This window comes from Pimephales promelas, chromosome 19 (genome assembly GCF_988280905.1).
Source record: "Pimephales promelas chromosome 19, fPimPro1.hap1.1, whole genome shotgun sequence".
Classification (NCBI taxonomy): Eukaryota; Metazoa; Chordata; class Actinopteri; order Cypriniformes; family Leuciscidae; genus Pimephales; species Pimephales promelas.
In genome coordinates, this window is record NC_142787.1 from 26,312,505 (window position 1) to 26,334,267 (window position 21,763).

The 21,763-nt window shown below is 40.0% G+C and overlaps 2 protein-coding genes across 4 annotated transcripts; both read left to right on the plus strand.

Annotated features, from left to right (window-relative positions):
• Positions 1-216: 216 nt before the first annotated feature.
• On the plus strand, positions 217-7,287 carry rbm14a (RNA binding motif protein 14a). Of its 3 annotated transcripts, XR_005625863.2 has the most exons (5): positions 219-501; positions 1,310-1,673; positions 1,756-2,605; positions 2,708-5,129; positions 5,604-7,287. XR_005625863.2 is itself a non-coding variant. In XM_039693738.2 (4 exons), the coding sequence occupies exons 2-4, from the start codon at positions 1,325-1,327 to the stop codon at positions 2,988-2,990; spliced, it is 1,482 nt and encodes a 493-aa protein (XP_039549672.1). In that variant the 5' UTR covers positions 217-389; positions 1,310-1,324; the 3' UTR covers positions 2,991-7,287. The 3 variants fall into 3 exon arrangements, 2 of the variants coding, with proteins under 2 accessions (XP_039549672.1, XP_039549671.1); XM_039693738.2 differs by having other exon boundaries at positions 217-389; positions 2,708-7,287; XM_039693737.2 differs by having other exon boundaries at positions 2,708-7,287.
• Positions 7,288-7,613: 326 nt separating this feature from the next.
• On the plus strand, positions 7,614-21,654 carry actn3a (actinin alpha 3a). Its single transcript, XM_039693729.2, has 21 exons — positions 7,614-7,920; positions 12,662-12,776; positions 13,568-13,687; positions 13,793-13,879; positions 15,026-15,113; positions 15,384-15,462; positions 16,894-16,975; positions 17,060-17,145; positions 17,257-17,349; positions 17,493-17,723; positions 17,835-17,982; positions 18,073-18,223; positions 18,328-18,436; positions 19,175-19,315; positions 19,549-19,731; positions 19,846-19,980; positions 20,074-20,253; positions 20,414-20,560; positions 20,662-20,727; positions 20,875-21,033; positions 21,138-21,654. Exons 1-21 carry the CDS (start codon positions 7,789-7,791, stop codon positions 21,294-21,296), a joined length of 2,691 nt encoding a protein of 896 aa, XP_039549663.1. The 5' UTR covers positions 7,614-7,788; the 3' UTR covers positions 21,297-21,654.
• The last annotated feature ends 109 nt before the right edge of the window (positions 21,655-21,763 follow it).

Consider the following 21,763-nt stretch of genomic DNA (forward strand, 5'->3'; position numbering starts at 1 on the left):
AGTCAGATTATAATAAATAAATATTACTAATAATCATTTGCATGTAGAAAAATATAGGGTATAACAGTTTGATGAACAGATATACAAAAACAAAAAGAAAACACACACGCAACTTGGGTTTCCATGTTTTATGGGGACTTTATGTTTATGCATCTGGCTGCCATTCTGTTTCTCTTTGTGCATCCCATGATGCACGTATTTCCAATACTCGAAAACCAACGTTCTTCCCTCTATATAATTGTGAACGTCCCATATTTAAGTTCAACTTAGCTACTTTATAATGACAAATTCCGGAGCCTTCCACCTATTATTTGCACTCGCACGGACCGGACGACTGTCACACCGCCAAACAGTCGGGAAACGGATATGAAGTCTGTTCACTGCGTTCGGTAAGAGAGAGGGTCGACAAAACATTTTTGTCGTGTTGATAACTTAACGCTTCGACTCTATTCATTAGCTTTTGGTCGTATTTGTTCCCGCTTCCCCTGAATTGTTTTAACAGTGAGTATGATGAGCGTTCATTTTTGTATTTCCTTGTTTATGGTTGCTAACAAGCTTAGCGCGTGGCTAGCTAACTACGCGCGTGCTAATTATACGATTTTTAAAATTCCGTTGAGGCTTATATGAACACAAATGGTGCGTCTTATGTGGCTGGCAGGTGCGAATGTTTCGAGGAAGCTGTTTAATGTCAGCTGGCTAACACTGCGTGTAAATCACCGCCAGTTGACATTAGCTAAACTCTGTGAGCTCAGCGCTTTCTAGAAGCTAGCTAACGTTACTGCGCAGCTCAGATTAGCAGCGCGTCCCCGCATCTGGCGGGCTACAATGTTGTTGTTTTTTAATAACTGTAACGTTAATTGTCGGAGATTCTTGCATTTTGCCTTTTCCCTTGTGTCTATCACCACATACGAGTGGCGAGACGAACTATTATGGGGCTTTTCACACAAAAGGCGTTTTTGCGTTTAAAAAATGCGAAACGCAGGTTAGTGGATAACGTTAAACCACCCAAGGCCTAGCGACGCGGTTTTTAATGTTAAAACTTTCAGAACTTAGTCAAATAATTTAAAATGAATAATTTAAGCACAACGGCCAAGCATATTTGTCACATTTAAAAAAACAATAGAAAGTGGGCCAGTGAGTAGAAAAACGTGCGTGATTTGATTTGCGTTGTCTCGGTGCTCTTTATTAAGCTCAACCGATTCAATTTACGTTTGATAAGACCTCCTCAAATTTCAGACCCATTTAGTTTTAGTATGAATTGGTTCTTGCCGCCAAAAAGTAAGAAATAAGGCTTGTTCCCTATTTCTAGGTATTCTGGGGTGCAATGGACGACAGCAACGCAGTGAAGCTCTTTGTTGGGAATCTGGATTTGGAAACCACACAAGATGACCTAATAGCACTTTTTGCCCCTTATGGAGAAGTGGTGCACTTAACTGTACTGAGGCAGTTTGCCTTTGTCCATCTGCAGGGAGAAGGGGCTGCTGACCGTGCCATCCGTGATCTGAATGGTCGAGAGTACCGTGGCCGGAGCCTTGTAGTTGAGGAATCCAAAGGGAGGCCCCTCAATTCCACCAAAGTATTTGTGGGGAACCTGTGTGCTTCTTGTTCAGTTGAAGACCTGTATGAGCTCTTCTCGGCTTACGGCAAAGTTCTTGATTGTGACAAAGTAAAGAGTAAGTGTGTTTATAAAACACCTGCTTTGTATCAGTGCATACATATTGGTGTTATATAACATTACGACTTGTTCTCTTGCAGCAAAGCTCTCTTCTTTAACAGGCTACGCCTTTGTGCACATGGAGCGCAAAGAGGATGCAGATCAAGCCATAGAGGGTCTTCACGGGACCTCATTTATGGGACGCCCGCTCGCAGTGGAGCTCTCAAAGGTACAGCAGACCACAAACAAGGTTCCTTGTGCCAGCTGTGGCGCGCATGGGCACTTTGCAGGAGAATGCCCAATCAACAGGCCTCCCATGGAGCACCACCAGAGTCAGGCTGCTGTCTTAGCTGCAGCTGCTGCCGCCGCCGCTGGGCTTCCTCTTCAGGTGCAGCAGAGTGTCCACAACTCTTTTTACAACACTGCGAGCAGTGACCCGACGTTTGCAGCTCTGAAAGACTTGACCACTTCCAGGGTTGATGGCAAACCTGTCAGTGCCGCGGTGTACGGGGCTTTGGCGAGTCAAGTCTATAGTGCTGTCGCAGACCAGGTGCTCAGCTCGTCGACAAGCCAGGCTGGAAATGGCTACCCCACTGAAGGAGAAGCTCCCCCGGGCGCTACTGCAGTTAACCCTGCCTACGGAGCAAATTCCTCTCTGTACGGTGCCAGTCCAGCTTATGGGACCATGGGAGGCACAGAGCCTGACCCCCAAGCCATGTTTGAAGCCGCTCGGGCCCGATTCTTTGAGCAGGGACAACAAGTTCTGGCCGAACAGCAGGCTGTGACCAAATCCGACCGAGACCGAAGTCCAATAAGGCGCTCGGCCCCATTACTGCCTGATCCGGTTCCCCAGCCGTTCTCCCAGACACGACCCAAACGACGGGCCCTGCTCCCAACACCACCTGGTGGTCCAGAATTACCTGCAGTTAAAAATGGAGACCCAATTGCAAGGTAAAGGCATCAAATGTTTCGCTACGTAATAATGCATATAATATTTTATAGATTTATATGAACTTAAATATACAATATTTATTTATTTTTTCTTCATACTAGGTGCTATGCAGAGTACTACCAACAGTACCAGCAGTACCAGCAGTACCAACAATACCAGCAGTACCAACATTACCAGCAGTACCAGTACAGCTATCCGCCGCCTCCACCGCCACCTCCTCCGATGGCCATGGTGCCTCCAGGCCCAATGGATCCGCAGCAGATGGCCGCCCCTGGCACCACAGTTTCACCAAGAGTGTATGAGCCAACTTCAGCACACAAGGAGCCCCTCCTACGCCATCCTGATTACTCTCACCAACACACATCTGAGTCCCCATATCGATAGCCCCCATTACATGAGTGTGTGCACACGTGTATGGCTGTGAAAATGTGTGCGTGCGTCAGTTTTGGTCCTACATGACAAAATAAACTGGAGGAAAGGGATAAATTGAGTTTATTTTAGTTTCGCAGTTATTTCCTTCGCATAATGTCAAACATGTCATTATGTACAGAATGTAGAAGTTTACAAGGCCATTTTGATTCTGAGCCCTTCTCGTTTTTTCCCCCCCTTATTTTTTCGAAGTGCTCAGAATTACATTAGCTGTCAGTTTTATAGATAAAATACCCGTTGGGTCAAACATTCTCTGAAGTCAAAAGACTGTGCCTTGTAAAAATAAACTTTTTTTTGTACAGACTTTTGTAAAATCAAGTACGTCAGCTAAGGTACAGTTTTATTAAATTCATGGTTCAGCAAAGGAGCAAGTCTCAGTCGAATATCTTAATCCAAATTGTTGTCAGTATATTGTATTTGGCTTAGGCTGATGTTCAATTTCACACGACTAGGAAGACAGCATAGTTTAGATAGAATATAAAGAGGACCTGTGTGAAGTGTGTGTGTGAGTGGGAACACAATGTTAACAGTTTGGCTGAGCCCTTAGCTTACATGAGCACCACAATCACATGCACATCATACTTATTTTGTATAGTCCTATTTGAGTAAGGGTGGTGCATATCATGGATATTATATTTAGGTAAATCCGTACCAAACAAATACACATCTGTACTTAAACGCTCTAACCACTGCCTCACTAGTGCAGATGGTTACGCCTGCCCAGTTCAAATACAATAAAACTGAAATTAAAATCGCCTGTCGCGAAAGAGAGGTAAGGACAGATTAACTGCAAAAGGGACACGTTTAATTTGTCGCTCGATAAGCATATTCAATGTTCTAAATGTTTTCCATTTGGATACCTATATTGACTCTGAATGAGTTTGAGATGTCGTTGCTAAATAGCAAACGGAACTGGTTCTATAGCCTGCCAGTAGCAGTTATGCATGTTTTGCAGGATTTAAAGAGCAACCGACTGCCATCTCTGGCTTGCATCATTCTCTTACATGGACAAAATACTTGGGAGTATTGACTTGCTAGTACGGGTGGTACCCCTCAAATGTCTTTAAAAGAGAATGAGGTTTTTACGTTCTTGTTTCCTTTGAAAGTAGCCCCATGCAATTACTATTATGTTTCTCTGACCATTTATTTTGTTCACTTTATTATAGTCTCTTTATTATTAAAAGTCATGTGAAATTATTTCAGGGGCTTTGGGGTGGAAACAGTTATTTAGGTGGGGTGGGGGAGGGGAGGGCGGTGATAAACTTGTTCAGGCCTGACATAGTTAAGGCAATTGAGTGAAAAAAAAACAAACAGTGAAGTGCTTCATACAATTGTATTTTTGTTCTTAAGGAAAAAAATGTGCTGTCCAATTTGAGCATTTTAGGCAATTCAATTAAACGTACATGTTATAACATTATAAACTGAAAGTGTGTGAATAATTCATCCAGGTTAGAATGCCAGAAGATTCAAACTTTTGTAAAGTATGAAGGGAATCTACTCAAATTCTTAGTTTCAGCAATATAATTTTTGCTAAAATTTCAAAGCGATACAGATGTTATGACTGTTGAGTAGCTTCCCTTCAGACACAAAAGTAAATGATTTGAAATTGGAAGGTATGATAAAAAGAATGGTTTGTAATCATGTTATGTATGTCCTCTTTTCCTAGAATGCCCCTCAGGCAGTCTTCAGTCTTTCATTCCAAAGAAATATGGTGGGGTACACACACAAATCTCACTTGGCACACACAACCATTCAACTTCATCTCTTTGATTACACTTCACAGGCAAAAAAAAAAACACTGTAGTGTTAATGTTCTCAATTTGATGTATGATAGAATGGAGATGGAAAGGTGGTGGCGGTGTAGCTTTTTTCAGCACACCTGGACTCCACACAAATGATTCTACACAGTAAATTGTCTGTTTTGTTTATTATAAATAGTGTATGTCTCTTGTTATTATTACTGCTGTTCCAGCCACATTTTCCCTTTTCGCTAACTACAGCTAAAATGGCTCCCGGGCCTCAGGACGCCAAGTTGAGCATGACGGGGGAAGAGAATTAGCGCCCCACAATGCCTCGGACGTGCTCCCCACTAAGGTAAAGCCATTTGCCCCCAACCACGCCTGCACCTCGATTATACACTTCCCCATGATTCTAACAGACCCACATTAGTTTATACTGACATTACAGTCAACACAATGGGGATGGCACATATTTTCTGCTATGTGGTTGGATCAGTGCCTATTGTGGGGGAATTGTGGTGTTTTTTTCTTTAGCCTGGAGCAGTAGAATCAGCTCATTTAGCTTCCCCAAAATGCTCATGGTTTGGAATTTTGTCTAAAACTTAATTGGCAGAAAATCTAGTTCTTTTCTGGGCTATTTTTTTTTTCATGTCTTTTGAGTTAAATTTTTTGCCCCAAATTCTCATGATAAAAGGTTTTAGTGCCTTTGAGGTTTGTTTTCTGGCAGTATGCTTTCAAGTCGAGCTGGAAATAAATTTCCAAGTGTTTTCTCACGCAGTTAGAGGGAAGAATGGCTGACATTTGCCTTGGCTTGTTCTCTGGCATTTAGTCTTTTTGAAGCACTTCCAGTTGGCGAGATGAGGCGCTTCAACTGTTTGTGAATACTTAAGAAGGGTGCAGAGCTGTCCAAAAGTAGGGCAATGAACTCGTAGGTGAGTAACCAATGCGTCCAGCTCACATCCACCTCAACTTTCAGCTTCACAAGATCATAGATTCCACTGCAACACACTGATTTTAGCTTTAACTCTAAGAGAAGGGTTATTGATTCAGATTGCTTCTGCAAATTGCTCATGAAAGAAAAACATACATTTTTCAGTTTTTTTTTTTTTTTTCAGTTTTTTTTTCCAGTTCACTCAGGGTAACGATTGTGCATGATTTTGAATGATGATGTCCACATACAGATTTGAATAAGCAAAATGAACTCTTTAAGGTTTAATTCCCCAAAAATTAAATTTCTGTCATTACTCGCCCTCATTTTGTTTCAAACTCGTAAGACCTTCATTCATCTTCAGAACACAAATTAAGATATTTTTGATGAAATCTGATGTTTCTGAACCGGCCATTGGCAGCAATGTCATTACAACCTTTATGGGCCTTGAAAGTTTCAAATACATCGTTAAAATAGTCCATGTGACTACAATGGTTCAACCTTAATGTTATGCAGTGATTAGTATACTTTTTGTGTGCAAAAAACAAACAAAAACAACTTTATTTTACAATTTCTTCTTTTTAATGTCATTCAGTGCAGAGGTTCTGGGTTCTATGTTAGAACACTGGTTCATTATTTGCCAGCTCCCGTGAACACCGTCGGCCAATAATGAGGCAGCGTTCTGACATAGAACCCAGAAGCACTGCATTGTGATAACTACGTGGTCAGCGTAAGAGACTGACACGGAAGAATAGAAATTGTTGAATTAAATTATTTATTGATTTTTTTGCAACACAAAGTTATCGTCGCTGCATACCATTAAGGTTGAACCATTCTGGTCACATGGACTATTTTAATGATGTTTTTACTACCTTTCTGGGCCATTTAAATATTTAATTTACATTGCTGCCTTTGGTTGGTTCAGAAACCTTTCAGATTTCATTAAAAATCTTAAATTGTGTTCCAAAGATGAACAAAGGTCTTGCGGGTATGGAACGACATGAGTGCGAGTAAACAATGACAGAAATTTCATTTTGGGTGAACTGAACTTGCAAATGGTGCAAATTTGAAATTGTATTTGAAAGCCCTTGTTTAAGGTAAGCCTATTCAGCCAGTCACTTGATACAAAACCATTTCTTATCTGAAATGAACCGTTTTTTTCGAAATCAGTGTGCATTCCTTTATTAAAAAGGCTTTAACCTCAAATGTTTCATTCAAATTTTATAATACTTTACAGTTGATATATATTGATATGATGCATTTTGATTTTGTGTCTTTCACACCTTCCAATGGCTTCACCTCTGATTGATTTAAAAGGTGCTTTGAAAAGCTGGGCAGTGGAGCATTATTTGTGGATAAACTATGATTGTAGATAATCCAGAACTGAAATATTCAGTGATTCAGGGAAGTTCAAGTATCATTGATCATTTTTTCTAGGTCTGAATGGGCAACTTTCATTGTGGTCTATGTAATTGTCTTAATGTCTGAATCTGAATCCTAACGTTTTTTATTTGCAAACTGGCTTTAGTGCCATGATCTTTGTATTTTCTTCTTGTAAAGTTCAATAAATGATGCTTAAAGCGTATTTTATGGTCTTGTTTTATTCATTAATTTATCCTTTTTTATTTAGTTTCATCTTCAATTAATTTATGTATTGAGATTTTGTCCAAAATCTAAATGCATAACAATCTGAACAGTACAGTAACGTTTGCTTGTGCGCGAGACCGTACAGAGGATAAACCAAACTTGCTTCAATCTCTGTATCTCGTATGATTTTTAGTTTAGGAACGTGCTTTTGTTTACTTAACTCGATAATCGAAGTTGACTCTCTTCATTCTGTACCGTTCTTAAATCCCGCCCATCACCTTTTAGGAAATGTTGTGACCAAATACTGCAGCAGTTAGTCCACTCATATTGGGCGCCGTTACTTGTAGAGTTTGGGCAGCAGCTGTCAGCTCATCGGCAGGTGGGAGCAGGGTCTGTCTTCTCTCCAAACCCTCACGGGACTCTGTATGTTGAATTAAGAGGTAAATAATTAGGTTGTGTAGGTTGAGGGGATACCAAGCACCCCAGGAAAGACGACAAAATGACAGCGATTGAAACGCAAGTGCAATATGGTTCTTACATGATGACTACGACTGAGGAATACATGACCCAGGAAAACGACTGGGATCGAGACCTGTTACTGGACCCGGCCTGGGAGAAGCAGCAGAGGAAGGTCAATTCTCACTTTTTGATTTTCTTTATAAAGGTTTACGTGAAGTGAATTAGTGTATAGCCAGAAGAAAATAAGATATTAAACCATATACACGTTTTAAGTGTTTTAACCTACCGTATGGACTGAAAAGCAATATCGTAAGGTCAAAAAACTAAATGAAATTACTTTGCATTGCACTCGTCGCGTTGACTTAAGCAACGCGAGTGATTGGATAATTTTGTCTAACTTTAATTTTATCTATTGATTTAAAAATATTTTTTTGAATAAAACAAAATAATCAATGTTACCATTACTGCAACTTAAGTAATTGCTTAAAGATTTTTTTTAAAATTAGGAGACCAGCAATGTTCACTTATGTACTGTTATTAGTTAGCCTACTCAGATATATAACCAATAGCAATAAATTAAAACACTTTAGTGAAACGTTTTACTTCACATGAATTGAGAATCTTTTATTTGCCTGTTAATAGCTTTATTGAGCAGAAATGAAGTAGACTACTTGCACTTTAGTGCACTGTGCTGCAGCTACATTGCACCAAAGTGACAGTAACAGCTGAACAGATGAGGCAACAGTTCGAGAGGAGAGTCGTGTTCAAATTGGAGGAAGTGGTTAAGCAGCACTGAGAGCTGCAAATAGATTCTACAACTAAAAATACTGGCCCCATTCTTTCCCATTAATCCAATGGTTCCAGTTTTGTTTATGTCTGTTGATTGTAATTAAATGACTTGCAGTTCATGTTAATTGGTGTTTATTAATAAGCAAGAATTTAACATGACTACACTGCAGGTTTATTTACATCTGTTTAGAAGCATACACTTTGCTGAGTGCACTCACCACCAAACTGAAACTCTCATTATAGTTTTGTGAGTTTCAGATTGGTAGGTCAACTTGGTCTTGAAATATCCCTATAAAATGTGTAATTTTGTATGTTCACTGTATAGGGTGATAATGTTTTGGTTTTTGCAGTAGTGTCATACTGTTGATGTTTTTTTTATGTGTACTCCTGCTAGCCTAGCCTAGCCTAGCGATCACGTTGTGGAAGCTGAAGGGGATCTAAATAAAGCTTGAACACGTTATTTTGCATTTGAATGTGAGCAATTCTGTCAATCAAGAACTGTCACGCTGCACAATTCTCTTCACAAAACTTGACTGCTCATTTCGCAGGCTTCCTTTTATTGGTTTGTTAATTCCTGTAAGTTCCTTCTTCAGCGAATTTCTTTTTATCCCTAAGCATCTTTGTTTTTCTTGGTCCCTTTGCCACCTGTTAGGACTAGTTTATTAGATGGAGAGAACACGTCTGTGCAGTGTTGCATAACTTTGTGTGAGATCCTGCATCGGAAGCCAAGTGGACCATTGGGCTTTGATAAAGGCAGATTCTGAGAAGTGCTGAATATTGTTTAGTTTTTTTATTTGCAATAAATTTCTACTCTCCTTGCCTGTAAATCCATCAGTTTGAGCCATGGTGCATGTAGTCCAGGCCTCACCCAGTTACCTACATCAGCTACATGGAAAATGTCACTGAGTTCTCCAACATGAGGGTTTCGTGGACATTTCTATGGTCTCAAAGTGTTTCACTCAAAGAACTTTTTTAGTACTCATGCATATTCCATATAATTAAATGTTGTATTTTGCAAATCAAACAAGTCAGAAATCTTTTATTTTTCCCCATTCCATTAAGGAACCCTAATGCCACAGAACCTGAGGGATTCAGATAGGTGTGCACATTCTTCAGGCACACGGAAGGGATGTGGAATGGGGTGGGGGGGAAGAAAGTTATGAGTACGATCGAATGGCAGTTGCTATTCCAGAAGAGGTGTCCTTGTAGGGGAGCTTCTATAAACTACCTAATGAAAGCATGGGGGTGGGAAAGGGGCAGTTTACTGGAGACCAGGTCAGACAGGTAAAGTTATTTCAGGTTGAATTTGACTTTCATGGCTGTTTAAATGAGAACAATTAAAGAGGATGGAACATAGGATAATAATTGGTTGCAGGTCACAAGTTTCTGTTGGTCAATCCCCTTACCCCTCGAACTATTGATTTCCACTTTAGGTGTCTTCCATAGGTTTTATACCACCTTAAAGTTAACGAAAGGTGCTACGGTGAATTTAAATAGTGTATATTGCTTTTGCTGTGCAAACAAAAGTCAAATGAGAGACCATAGCTAGGTTATAGCTTTAAATGCCAGGCCTTCAAACTGTAAATATCATGTTACCCAGAATCCTATGTTCAGCCCTTTCACCTGGATGTGCCTCAACCCTACAGTTTCTCACAACAACATTTATTCCCTTTATAGTTTCTGTCAGTAATTATGATGTGACATCCTGGTCAAATATAAGTATTTTTCTTAGTGTCATTTGCAGTGGTGTTATACATTTACAGCTGGGTAGTGTTCTCATTATCTAACTAAAACTATATATATATACACACCGTATAACAAACTTTATTTCAGCTAGTTGACCAGGAAAAAAAAATCTTGTTTAGTTTAACTTGAAGTACTAAAATAACTAAAACTAAATACATTAAAACTAATAAATAAAATGAACTAAAACTGAAACTAATATTAAAGTGAATGCAGAAAATATAAAAAATAAAATCTAATTCAAAATATGAGCAAAAATCATGTGTAGATTGTAAATAACCTTTTATCAGCTGTTTTCATCCCCTAATAAAAACAAGACTAAGCCTTAGGTGAAGGTCCTTAGTGGGTCAAATATTTGGGTTACACTTTATTTTAGTTTCCTTGTAGCACATGTAGTTATAATTACTGTACATTATGCATATTTGCATGCAACTAATCCCAAACCACACCCTAATCCAGAAGTAAGTGCATGTAGTTAATTATAATTACTCCTTAAATGTATATCATTACACTGTAACAGAGTGTAACTAATATTTTCAACTATCCACATTTTTAAGGGCATATATTTACCTGTGAATGGATCAATATAGCCAAATGTTTGTTTACTAAAACATTAAATGTTAAAATAATAAATGGATTTAAAATTCCAATATGCTGCGGCCCTTTAATTTATAAAAATATGCAATTACATAGAATATGTCACATATATCTGTGTGGGCACGTGTCGATGGGTGAATTATGCTGCCCTCGCTTTAAACAATGCCCTGTCATGATAGCAGTGAGGCTGCAGTCTGCTGACTCATTAATGCAAAGCTTTTGCACAGATGCATGCATGGTTGAAATGATGTAATGTAACTGAAGTGCCATTGGATCGCAAGGCTAAAATGATGGCTCAGTGATAGAGACTGTATTTGCTGTGGTTATCATAGTACAGTATCAAAAATTCAAACAAGAACCTCAGACCAAGATGATTCAGGGAAACAAATCATTTTCAGTCTTTTTTCAGGCTATTTTAGTTACAGTTTGCACCATCTATTCTCAGTTTATCCATTAAGCATTACCTTTTCATTAAAACTCAGTTCTGAAGCTATATAAATGCTATTAATCCAAGCTGACTGCTTTGTATGTTAAAAATATTATCTGTCAAAAGGAGTACATGCAGATTTGTAAAATGTTTGATTGACTTAAAGAGTGGATAAATCATCACTGCTTAATATATACGCCTGTGAAAACGCAACGAAACCATTACTGACATGCCAAAGTTATTTCTGTATGACCAACCTGATGTTGCTTGACTAAATATTTATTCTCTCATTCGCAATGTAGTGAGTTCAAGGCCGTCCAAGAAAAATGTTTGGTGCACATACTTGGGTGGCCACTAAAATAATTGCCCCTTTTCATTTCCCGAAATCCGTGTTTTATCATCCAGTCTTTTCAACTCCAATCTAACGCAGCACTCAGCAAAGTTTATTACTGTTGATAATAATTGAATGCTTTATGTCACGTGTTATATAAAATAATTTGGCCCAGCACTGTGGAACCTCAAGCCTTTGCTTTCACTGTAGTGTTGTGAGCGTCTGTTCCAGGAATGCTGTGCTTTCAGCTGTCTGCTGGTGTCTCATGGCTCCCCGATATAGCTTCCTTCACTCCCCCTTTCCTCTTCCTCCTCTTCACCTCCCCCTCCCACGGGGCACAAGCTAATTTTGGTGGTCTTTGGCAGAGGAGGGGTGATTTGAAGGGTGGCCACCTGCTGCAAAAGAGTCTCCACTTCCAGCCTTACATCAAATTACGTTGGTCCTTGGCATTCTTCAGTCACCTTATTCGCTCTCTTTCCCCTTCTCTCTTACGCTAGGACTCCCAGTGAGGCTTATACAGTCAACGCTGCTTATAGATCCAACTCTACACTGTAAAAAAAAGATTTTTCAAGATTTGTTATCACAACATTTTTTCTTTTGTCAAATCAACTTAAATAATTTATTTAGTTGAGATAACTTCTGATGATTAAATCAATCTCCTTCGTTGTATTAACTCACTTTTTCCAGTTCAATCAACTTTTAAGGCAACCAGGTTACTTACTTTTTAAGTTAAACCAACAATATTTTTTTTTACAGTGTATGTGTAGGTCAGGGTCAGAAATTAGCCTTTGCTCAAGGAAAAATGCCACCAAAGCAAAAAAATGTCACCTCATACAGTATTTTTTAAATGTGTGAGGACAAATGGCTTCATAGTACCATTTTATTTTGATATTCTATTGTAAGCCTAGGCCTGCTCTTATGCGTTTACAACCATTTTCTTTATTATTTGATGTTACAAATGATTTCAAGAAAAGGGATGTCATGCTGTATTTCTATATGACCTATGTTGTATTTTTTCCCCCTCAGACTTTCACTGCCTGGTGCAACTCTCACCTGCGTAAGGCAGGGACACAGATCGAGAACATTGAGGAAGACTTCAGGAATGGACTCAAACTCATGTTGCTGCTGGAGGTTATCTCAGGTTAGCATCTCACTTTATCTGTCCATTATACATGCTCGGAATCTCATATCATTCATGTTACATTGGCCAATATCAGGTTTGCAACATTAAATATGTAAATGATTAAATCTGGACATTAAATAAGTATACTGTAGCACAAACTTTGATCCCCTTCTGGATCAGCGACAGGAACGCTGGGAAATTACAGTGATCGGTGCTGCACATGTCATTTGCAAGGTTATGTCATAAACACATGAAACAACATTTTTTAAATAGAAATATGAAGTATATTAATTAAATACTATTATAAATATAGTATAAGATTGTATTATATTGACTTTTTAGACCCTACAACAACAAATGTTGCAGGTATGTGTGGATTTCTGAGCCCGAATGTCATTTCTCGTGCCATTTATACGGCAAAAATAGTTTTTGCATGTATATGGTACGCGTTTTTCGCGTGCATATGATACGCACTTTATGGTGTATAATACGCACAAACTGCCCACTCCCTTCCCCCCTAAACATACCCATGGGGTTTTCAGTGTGCATATGCACACAAAAACCTTTCTTTTTTTTTGGCGTAAAAATGGCACTAAAAATGACATTAGTGGTATAGAAACGCACTTTCGTGAGACTGTGTTGGCACTTTTATATTATTTTCCTATTGTAATTTTTTCTGACCTTTGTAAATGCATATAACTTTTTCATGTTCCCAATTGTAGCTAATGTAAAGATGTTGTTACTTTACACTTCCCCTATTAATACACTTGCATATGTACTTATGTATGGATTTGTGTGTGTGGTATCAGGCGAGAGACTCCCTAAACCAGACAAAGGCAAAATGCGTTTTCACAAGATCGCCAACGTAAACAAGGCCCTGGACTATATCAGCAGCAAGGGAGTCAAGCTGGTTTCCATCGGTGCTGAAGGTAAGGATAAAAAAATCTCCTTCAGATTTCCTTTACTCAGATTATCCATTTCCTTTACTCTTCTGTCAAGTGAAAGTTTTTTTGAAAGTCTGTTATGACTTACAGAGATTGTGGATGGCAATGTGAAAATGACCCTTGGGATGATCTGGACCATCATTCTGCGCTTTGCAATCCAGGACATTTCAGTGGAGGGTGAGAGACTCCAAACATCTGACACATTAGCACCTCTGCACTCTAGTTTATTTAAAGGTCCTCTAGTTTTGTTTGTCACTCTGGTTGGTTTGAAAGTCGCTTTGAACTTTTATTGACACCACGTGGCATAGATGAAGCCTCACACAAAAGTATGTTTTTATAGTTACTAGTGTTTGGTAGTAGAATTACTATTGTATTTGGCTTAGTATTAGTAAATTTACACCTACTCACAACTACACATAAATGCATGGAATAAAGGAAGAAAAACATCTGCGTAGTCCATTTTATTATAGATTACTATTATTGGGAAAATCAGTGGGCCTTTTTTTCACGCTTATTAACACTTTAAGTAATTGTGGCAAGCAGGGTGGGGACGAGAGCCGTGGGAACGGAGTGAGGTTGGTGGCGTAAGTGTTAATGAGTCCCGCTGAGTCCCGTCACTTCTCCTTTTATTCTTCCGGAGCTCCTCCATGAGACTCGAGCAGTTGACCCTCATTAAAGGAGTAGTTCACTTTTCAAAAAAACTTTTGCTGATAATTTACTCACCCCCATGTCATCCAAGATGTCCATGTCTTTTTTCTTCAGTCAAAAAGTAATTAGGTTTTTGATGAAAACATTCCAGCATTTTCTCCATATAATGGACTTCAATGGGAACCAAACGGTTCAAGGTCCAAAAGACAGTTTCAGTACAAACTGCAAACTGTTCAAAGGGCTTTAAACGATTCCAGACGATGCTTGCCACAATTACTTAAAGTTTTAAGCGTGAAAAAACGTCTACTGATTTTCCTGCCCTACTTGCCACAGTAAGTTTTGGCCATTTAGTCTCTTATTTATTCATATACTGGAGTCAAATCTGAGAGAGGAGTCCAGAAGAGACTAGTTGTAATTCATGGAAAGGGATTATGCTGAAATGATTGGAATTCATTAACATAGGCCTACACATTTAACTGTTAAATCTGAGGTTTACAAAGCTTGTGAATCCAGACGCGAATTCCATTTTAGGAGCAAATTGCTTGAATTTGCTCATATAAACGAAAGGTCAAATGAGCGTATCTTTAAAATTAAATGTTGAAGGGTAAGGTCAAGGTTTCAACATCCTTATTTTGTGTAGTAAGTGAAAATGATCTACTGACCTGATCCTCACAGAGACCTCTGCTAAGGAGGGCTTGCTGCTGTGGTGTCAGAGGAAGACTGCCCCCTACAGGAACGTCAACGTGCAGAACTTCCACATCAGGTGATATCTGCTGTACTCCTGTAGACCATCAGAGAGATCAGCATGTTGGCTTATTTTCACCATCTCATACTCGGTTTAACCGATTACAGCTCTTGTTAGTATGCACATATGTGCATTATCTCTGTTAAAACTCATCTTCGCATTACCCATCATGCTTCTAAACTCTCATGGAGCGCCTCTGCACAACACTTTCAATTTTATTTATCATTCATGACTCTTTTCTTGTTCTTTCTCCATGTTTTCCTCCTTTGTCTGTGGTCTGTGTCTCAGTTGGAAGGATGGCCTGGCTCTCTGTGCCCTCATCCACAGACACAGACCTGACCTCATCGATTACGCCAAACTGCGCAAGGTGCCATAACCCCCTTTCAGTCACTCTCATCATGCATCTCTGCCGTGTTTTTTGTTCATTAGCTATGTCCATTCATCTGCTGTTTCAAACTCACCTTTTCTCTCACACTATATCTGTCATCTTTGACCCGTTTGTAACTAACGTTGTCTCTTGGGCTGTGAATGCACCGTTAATTGCTTCTAAAAAAAGGAGCTGAATTTTTCACCATTTTTCTTATTTAGAGTGGAGAAAAAGGTCTCATTTTGTTTGTCTTTTTTATTGCATGAAATTCTTATTTTGAGTATTTTGGTGCAGCATTTTACATGAATATGGTAATGGTATAACTATAATTCATGGTGGAAATCAAAGTACCATGGTATTACCATCTGACATTGTGCTAAATTACCTTCCAACTAAATGTATTATAATTTATTAAAATATTGCAGCTGCCAGTCTCAGCTTTAAAGGGATACTCCACTTTTTTTGGAAATAGGCTCATTTTACAACTCCCCCAGTTGAGTTTCACCGTTTTCAAATCCATTCAGCCGATTTTCTGATATTTAGAAGAATATCAGTAACCAGACAGTTTCTGGTCTCATTGACTTCCATAGTATACTATAGTATACTATGTTGGTTTTACGGTAGGTTGTATGCCATACGGAACCGTTGCCACTGAACCTACTTTAACGAAGGCAGTGGGGCTCGACAGCCTTAGTCAAACGGGTTGGCGCGTTTGGTTGGGTTGTGGAGAGATTGTGAGATTGTGGTTAGGTCACATGTGAACTACGAGGAAGGAGCAATCTAAGCAGCAGGAGGGATGTAAAGGTCAGTAAGCTGGGCTGAGTTGAGTGGGGGACGGAGGGACGTGATTCTGGGATGCCAGAGTCACTGTCGAGCCCTCTTGAGGTGTCGTGGGCTAGTCGACGAAATGCTGAGGACGGAAGGTGCCCGCTTGAAAACCCTAGAGATGCTCCCTATAGGCGGTTATCGTGCTGGTCCACTGGGGAGACCACATTGTAGTTGCAGCCGGCAGCCATAAACGTCGGACAGAAGGATACTCACATCACCATATGGAAAGAAGCATAAATGGATGGAGAAGCATAGATTACTGTAAAGCTATGTCTTAGTTTTGTATCTTGGCAAAAGCCGGGTACAAATCAGCATGAAGTTTTAACATCTACTCTCGTGGAATAGAAATCGTCTGAAAAAATCAGAAATGGATTACATTTTTGCCTGTTTAATGATCTCACTAATGGTCTGTAGTGTATAAAATGGCATGTCACATCTAAAAATGGTGGTTATGATGTAAAATGAGTATGACGATTTTGCCATGATGGTTAATTGTTAACTGTTTTTTATTGTAAAGTTCTGTTGAGGAGAGTGGAAAAGGTTAATTTTGTTTATCTATTAATTCTTCATTGAGTTTCTTCTTGGCTTTGTCTGCCATTGCAGGATGACCCCATTGGCAACCTCAACACTGCTTTTGATGTAGCAGAGAAATACCTTGACATCCCTAAAATGCTTGATGCAGATGGTACGACCTCATGGAGAGTCATGTGATTTTTCAAAATTTAAAAATAAAATGGTTTCCCGAATAGTTTGTTTGTCTCCATATCAGATATTGTGAACACTCCGAAACCTGATGAGAAGGCCATCATGACCTATGTGTCATGCTTCTACCATGCTTTCGCTGGTGCAGAGCAGGTATGGGAATTCTTCTGGAGATGAACATCTGTACAGGAAGGAGAGTCGCTCCTTTTAGAATGTAATTGCCCACCTTATTTTCCCTTTGTAATCAGTCACACTGTCCTCCAGGCTGAGACAGCAGCTAACAGGATTTGCAAAGTATTGGCTGTGAATCAGGAAAACGAGAAGCTAATGGAAGAATACGAGAAACTGGCTAGCGAGGTGAGAACACTCAAATTCTCTATTAGATGTACAATGTTTTGTTCACTTATATAAACATGTGCCTGCTAGTGTTGCTGAGTCTTGGTTCTCCCCAAGGTTTCGTCTTCAACCCACTTAAACATACACTTACATTTTCTCCTCAGCTTCTGGTGTGGATCCAAAGGACTATCCCCTGGTTGGAGAACCGTGTGGCCGAGCAGACCATGCATGCCATGCAACAGAAGCTGGAGGATTTCAGGGATTATCGTCGTGTGCACAAGCCACCCAAAGTTCAGGAGAAGTGTCAGCTGGAGATCAACTTCAACACCCTGCAGACCAAGCTGAGGCTCAGCAACAGGCCTGCTTTCATGCCTTCTGAGGGCAAAATGGTTTCAGTATGTGTTGCTCCATTTTTCTCATAACACATTTATATGGTGTTAAATGACTTTGGCTTTCAAGTATCCTATAGAGTTGAAGTGTATTCTACCTGCTTTCCCCTTCTGCAGGACATTGCCAATGCCTGGAAGGGTCTGGAGCAGGTAGAGAAAGGTTACGAGGAGTGGCTGCTCACAGAAATCCGTCGCCTAGAGAGACTGGACCACCTGGCTGAAAAGTTTAAGCAGAAGTCGACCTTGCATGAATCATGGACCACAGGTAATAAGCGCAACTTTTAGTCAGCCATTTAAACCGTACTTTGACAACGGACATATTCCTTCTCATTTCGTTTTGTAATGCTCAACACAGGAAAGGTGGAGCTGCTGTCTCAGAAGGACTACGAGTCAGCCTCTCTGATGGAGATCCGTGCTCTGATGAGGAAACACGAGGCCTTTGAGAGCGACCTGGCTGCTCACCAGGACAGAGTGGAGCAGATCGCTGCCATTGCACAGGAGCTCAAGTAAGATAGATCCACCTCAGGCCCCTTGAAATAAGGAAAGTACTTACAGATTACAGATTTTACTGTAGGTAATGATAATGATCATAAAATACGCTGTTCTTTAGTGAACTGGACTTTTATGATGCTGCCACCATCAATGCCCGATGCCAGGGCATTTGTGACCAGTGGGACAACCTGGGCACCCTGACCCAGAAAAGGAGAGAATCACTGGAGGTACATGTATAAGATAAAACTCTTCCCTAATTGTCTATTTCTTGAATTGAGAATGGGGTACCAATGTACAGGGGTTGGATAATGAAACTGAAACACCTGGTTTTACAACACAATAATTTGTTAGTATGGCGAGGGCCTCATTTTGCATCCAAATACAGCACCAATTCATCTTGGGAAATGGGAATGACAGATAGAAGTCCTTCACAGTGACCAGAGGGATTATGAGCCATTCCTCTTCCAGAACAGTGTCCAGGTCACTATATGATGCTGGTGGACTCGCTCCTTCAAAACACCTCAATAATATTTAGATCTGGTGACTGTGCAAGTTCAACGTCACTTTCATCTTCATCAAACCCTTCTGTCACAAGTCTTGCTGTGTGTGTTGGTGCATGATCATGCTGATACACTGGTTTGAGCACCAGGTGCTCATGATCCTCCAGAAGGATTTGGTAGTCCTCGGCAGTGTCGTGTCCATCAAATACAATCAGGATTGTCATGATATTGGAGCTCAAACCATCACTGATCCACCCGTGCTTCACTCTGAAGATTGGCCGCCAGGCATATAGATGTAAAACCTCCAACATTGGCCAGTGTTTCAGTTTCATTGTCCAACCCCTGTATATTCTACATTTAGAAATATTAAGACTCTTTTGCATGTTTAGGCAATAAAGAGTATGAATTAAGTGTATGTTTACAGTGTGTGGGCTTGCTGTAATCTTTCTCTTTGCTTTGCCATAGCGTGTGGAAAAGCTTTGGGAAACAATTGACCAGTTGTATCTGGAGTTTGCCAAGAGGGCTGCGCCCTTCAACAACTGGATGGATGGAGCTATGGAAGATTTGCAGGACATGTTCATTGTGCACAGCATTGAGGAGATTCAGGTGAAAGTCAAACACTAAATGCTTGAAGGAATGCTTATCTTCCTAAATAACATTGTGTAACTGAGCTTCAGTATCTTCTCAATTTGTTTTGGTCCTAGGGCATTTTTGTAGTTCCCTTAAAACTCACTTAACTTCTCTAAAGATCCACTTGTTCGACCTTCTTTTTATTGACTACCTACCTACGCACAATGTCTTAACATCATTTGGTTCTTTCCTGCTCTTATCAACTTCAGAGTTTGATCACAGCCCATGACCAATTCAAGGCCACTTTACCAGAAGCTGATAAGGAGCGCTTGGCCATCATAGGAATTCATAATGAGATCCTGAAGATAGCTCAGACGTACGGGATCAAGATAGTGGGTGAGAATCCCTACACTGTCCTCTCTCAACAGGATATTAGCAACAAATGGGAAGCTGTGAGTATTTTACAATTTCAGAATAATCAGCAATAAAAATGGTTCAATATTTGGAGTCCTTTAAGCTCCTTTCAGATTTCCCTCTGAGAAATATTGCTTCCTTCCCAACAACAGGTGAAGCAATTAGTCCCAATGCGTGACCAGGTGTTGCAAGAGGAAGTGGCCAGGCAACAGTCCAATGAGAGGCTGAGGCGCCAGTTTGCTGGTCAGGCCAATATCATTGGACCCTGGATTCAGACCAAGATGGAGGTGTTTCACCATACACCTTACTCACATTTGAAGTTGTTACATAATAGTGTGAAAACTAAAAATATCTTAAATAATCTTCCTTATGGTCAACAGGAGATCAGCCATGTGTCAATTGACATTTCCGGTTCCCTTGAGGAACAGATGGGCAATTTGAAAACATATGAACAGAACATCATTAATTACAAATCCAATATTGACAAACTGGAGGGAGACCACCAGCTCAGCCAGGAGGGACTGATCTTTGACAATAAGCACACCAACTACACTATGGAGGTACTGACGACCAGCTATTTTGTATTCATTCTGAAATGTATTTCCTCTTTGAAGTTTCAAGTGTCATTAGCTAAGGTGTCTTATATAGATGTCCATTTCCACCAAGTTCCTTTAACCTCATTTTACCTACAAGGCATGTTTCCTATTATGTACATTTCAGCATGTCCGTGTGGGATGGGAGCAGCTCCTCACCACTATTGCCCGCACAATCAATGAGATTGAGAACCAGATCCTGACCCGTGACGCTAAGGGCATCAGCCAGGAGCAGCTGAATGAGTTCAGAGCCTCATTCAACCACTTTGACCGGGTTTGCAATACATGGAGTCTTTTGTTTCTACTTAGAATACACAAAGTTGTGCAACATTGTCCAAATTGTAGAATAAGCACCTCACTTTTTTGTATTTGCAGAAGAGGAATGGCATGATGGATCCTGATGACTTCCGTGCCTGCCTGATTTCTATGGGTTATGATCTGGTGAGGGCATTTAGTCCTGGTCAAAATATGACTGCCAGTTTTTTTTTTTCTTTTTCCTGCTGCTTTAATATAATTCAGAAATACCAGGACACATAATCAACTTTCTCTCTAAGGAATTCTTTCTCAAATAACCCCCCCTTATTTTAGGGTGAAGTTGAATTTGCACGCATTATGACTCTGGTGGACCCCAACAACATAGGAGTTGTCACCTTCCAGGCCTTTATTGACTTCATGACCAGGGAGACGGCAGAGACTGACACTGCTGAACAAGTTGTGGCCTCCTTCAAGATATTAGCTTCTGACAAGGTAATTCCAAACTAGGAACCACCAAGAAAACCTATGTGCTTTATGAGAATCTGCTAAATATGGCTCCTGTCGTCTAAGCGTCCATTTTTTACCACATTCTACAGGCATACATTACAGTGGAGGAGCTGAGAAGGGAGCTGCCCCCAGAACAAGCCGAATACTGTATCAGCCGCATGACCAAGTACATGGGCAGCGATGCTCCCCCAGGCTCCCTTGATTATATCTCCTTCTCCAGTGCCCTGTATGGAGAGAGTGACTTGTAGAGCCCTTTGTCACATCCACCACCTATAGTATACCCTTCCCCTAAATTCATGAAACCCTTAAACGTCTAACTCCAAGAACAATGTCAGATGTAATGGATGGCCTTGCTGCAATGATTTGGTACTGGGCGTCACCAGTTGACATCCCATGATGAGGGACACCATCAATTGCTGTTTGATCCTTGTTAGTGGTCTGTCCCTCATGCTGTGAAAAGTTTTCACAAGCCAGTAAGGATTGAAGAGTACAAAAACCTGTCAGAACATCATTCTTCACATTGACAGTTAATAAGAGACATCTGCTCTCCCTTCATACAAATGGCTTACATTTTGGAGGAAGAAAAATAAATGATCCTAAAGAATATCTAATTTTGTGTATTTTGTTGTTTAAAATATATATAAGCATATATTATTGCTATCAAATAGATTCATCTAATGTGTTTTATTTATATAATTTGTGTGTATACACATTT